At 22.9% G+C, this 1,907-nt stretch overlaps 1 protein-coding gene across 1 annotated transcript in view; it reads right to left on the bottom strand.

Annotated features, from left to right (window-relative positions):
• Positions 1-1,115: 1,115 nt before the first annotated feature.
• The window catches only part of LOC108973925 (COPII coat assembly protein sec16), a 26,760-nt gene continuing 25,968 nt past the window's right edge, over positions 1,116-1,907 (bottom strand). Inside the window, exon 17 of the mRNA XM_018941445.1 lies at positions 1,116-1,792. Within this exon, the coding sequence (XP_018796990.1) occupies positions 1,745-1,792 (48 nt within the window). The 3' untranslated portion in view covers positions 1,116-1,744. The remainder of the gene's footprint in view (positions 1,793-1,907) is intronic.

Raw genomic sequence — 1,907 nt, 5'->3', positions numbered from 1 at the left:
AAATTAATATAAAATATTTCGGAAAAATTAAAAGCAAAAATCATTTCGAGAAAATTTAAATAAAATATTTCGGGAAGATAAAAAAAAATATTTCGAACAAATTAAAAAAAAAATATTTCGAAAAAAATTACAAAAATACAAAAAATAATTATTGGGTAAACATTTATCACATATTTATTTATGAAATGTTTAGTAAAAAGGAGAAACAAATTTTATATTAAATGTTATATATCTGTCTCTTATACACATCTAGATGTGTATAAGAGAAAAATTACAAAAATATGCGAACATTAAAAAAGTAAGCAAATTAGAACAAAAAATAATAATTAAAATAAAAAAAATTAATTATAATTTAAAAAAATTACGAAATTAAAAACAATTAAAAAAGTAAGCACAAAATAATATATAAATTTCAAAAAAAAATTAACAAAAGTAAAGCATTAAAAAGACAAAGGAAATCAAAAGAAAATTTTAAACAAGAAGTTCGACAAAAATTGCAACAATAAAAAATCAAACTGAACAAAAAATTAGAACTATTAACAAAAAACAAACATAAAAAGTGAAAGAGATATATATAAAGAGATAAAAAATAAACATGTTCACATAAAAAATAAACAAAAAATATTAAAAAGTTATGTTTAAAGTTGTTTATGTACATATGTGTGTGTATTTGCAGGTCTTTGCAGTATTTTCTGCTGCTTTTGAGAAGAGAATTCACTTTTCACAGTTCTTTGTTGTTGTAGCAGTTATTTATAGGTTTATTTAGTTATCGTTTCGCCTTTTTGTATTTGTTTTGTCTTTAAGAACTAAAACTATTTAACAATTTCTTTAAGCAATGCTGTTCCCAAACAATTACAATACCCATATAAACATAATAATATATATGTATGTATATGTATAATAATATTTAGATTAATCATAATCATAATAATAATAATAATAGTGATAAGCATATTTAGAACATTTTAATTACATAAATTTAAAAAGGTAATTTAAGCATAAACACAGAAATTGCAATTAAACATTTATTTATTTTTATATGTATGTATGTATAGTATGTGTGTGTTTGTAGCTTAAGCAATTGAATTGTGTATATTTTTTGCTTTTTTCCAGTTTTCTGTTTTGTATTTTTTATTTCGGAAATTTTTATTTCATTTTAATTTCTTGCTTTTAATTAATTACAAATGATTACAAGCAGCTTTACGGTTATAAGTCGCATAGTGTTCGTCGTCGCTTGCATTTCGTGTTTTAGTTAAGATTTTTTACTTTTTAATTTACATTCTACATGCATATACATAAGTATTTTATTAATTTATTTCATTTAAGACAAATTACCAGTTTCCCGTTACGCTTGTTTCATCTTAAGATTTACAGTTGTTTTCAAACACATACATATATTATATTTAATTATTTTACTTTCTTTTTACATTTCATTTTCGTCATTATTTCGTTTGCCTAGTGTACTAAAACGCTACTGCCACACACACAGCTCGCCACTGACCACACGCGCCTCACGCCAGCAGTCTATTAATTTACTCATTGATTTATGTCGTTTTCTAATTTGTTGTTGTTTTTATACCGTTTTTCGATTTTACTATTTTTCTTCAATTGAATAACTTTTTTTTTGTTAAAATTTAACTAGTTAATTAACTGTAGCTAATTGTAAAAGAGTATGACTATTTTATTCCCACTGCTTAGTTGGTATGTGTTTATGTGTGTGTGAGTGAAGGTTTGACTGTCTTATCTAATAAGCACCACCGCTGAATTGATTTGGATTGTAGAATTGTGGCACCTGGAATTATATGAAAACAGGATTTAAAAAAATTTTATTAAAAATATGCTTTACGTATTAAATTATTAGGGAAAAAATATATATTTTTATATGAAAAAAATATTTTACAAAACAC

The sequence above is a fragment of the Bactrocera latifrons genome, unplaced genomic scaffold (assembly GCF_001853355.1).
Source record: "Bactrocera latifrons isolate USDA-ARS-PBARC rearing strain unplaced genomic scaffold, ASM185335v1 scaffold_51, whole genome shotgun sequence".
Taxonomy (NCBI): domain Eukaryota; kingdom Metazoa; phylum Arthropoda; class Insecta; order Diptera; family Tephritidae; genus Bactrocera; species Bactrocera latifrons.
The sequence above is the reverse complement of the archived record's forward strand: the minus strand, read 5'-3'. Positions and strand labels throughout refer to the sequence as shown.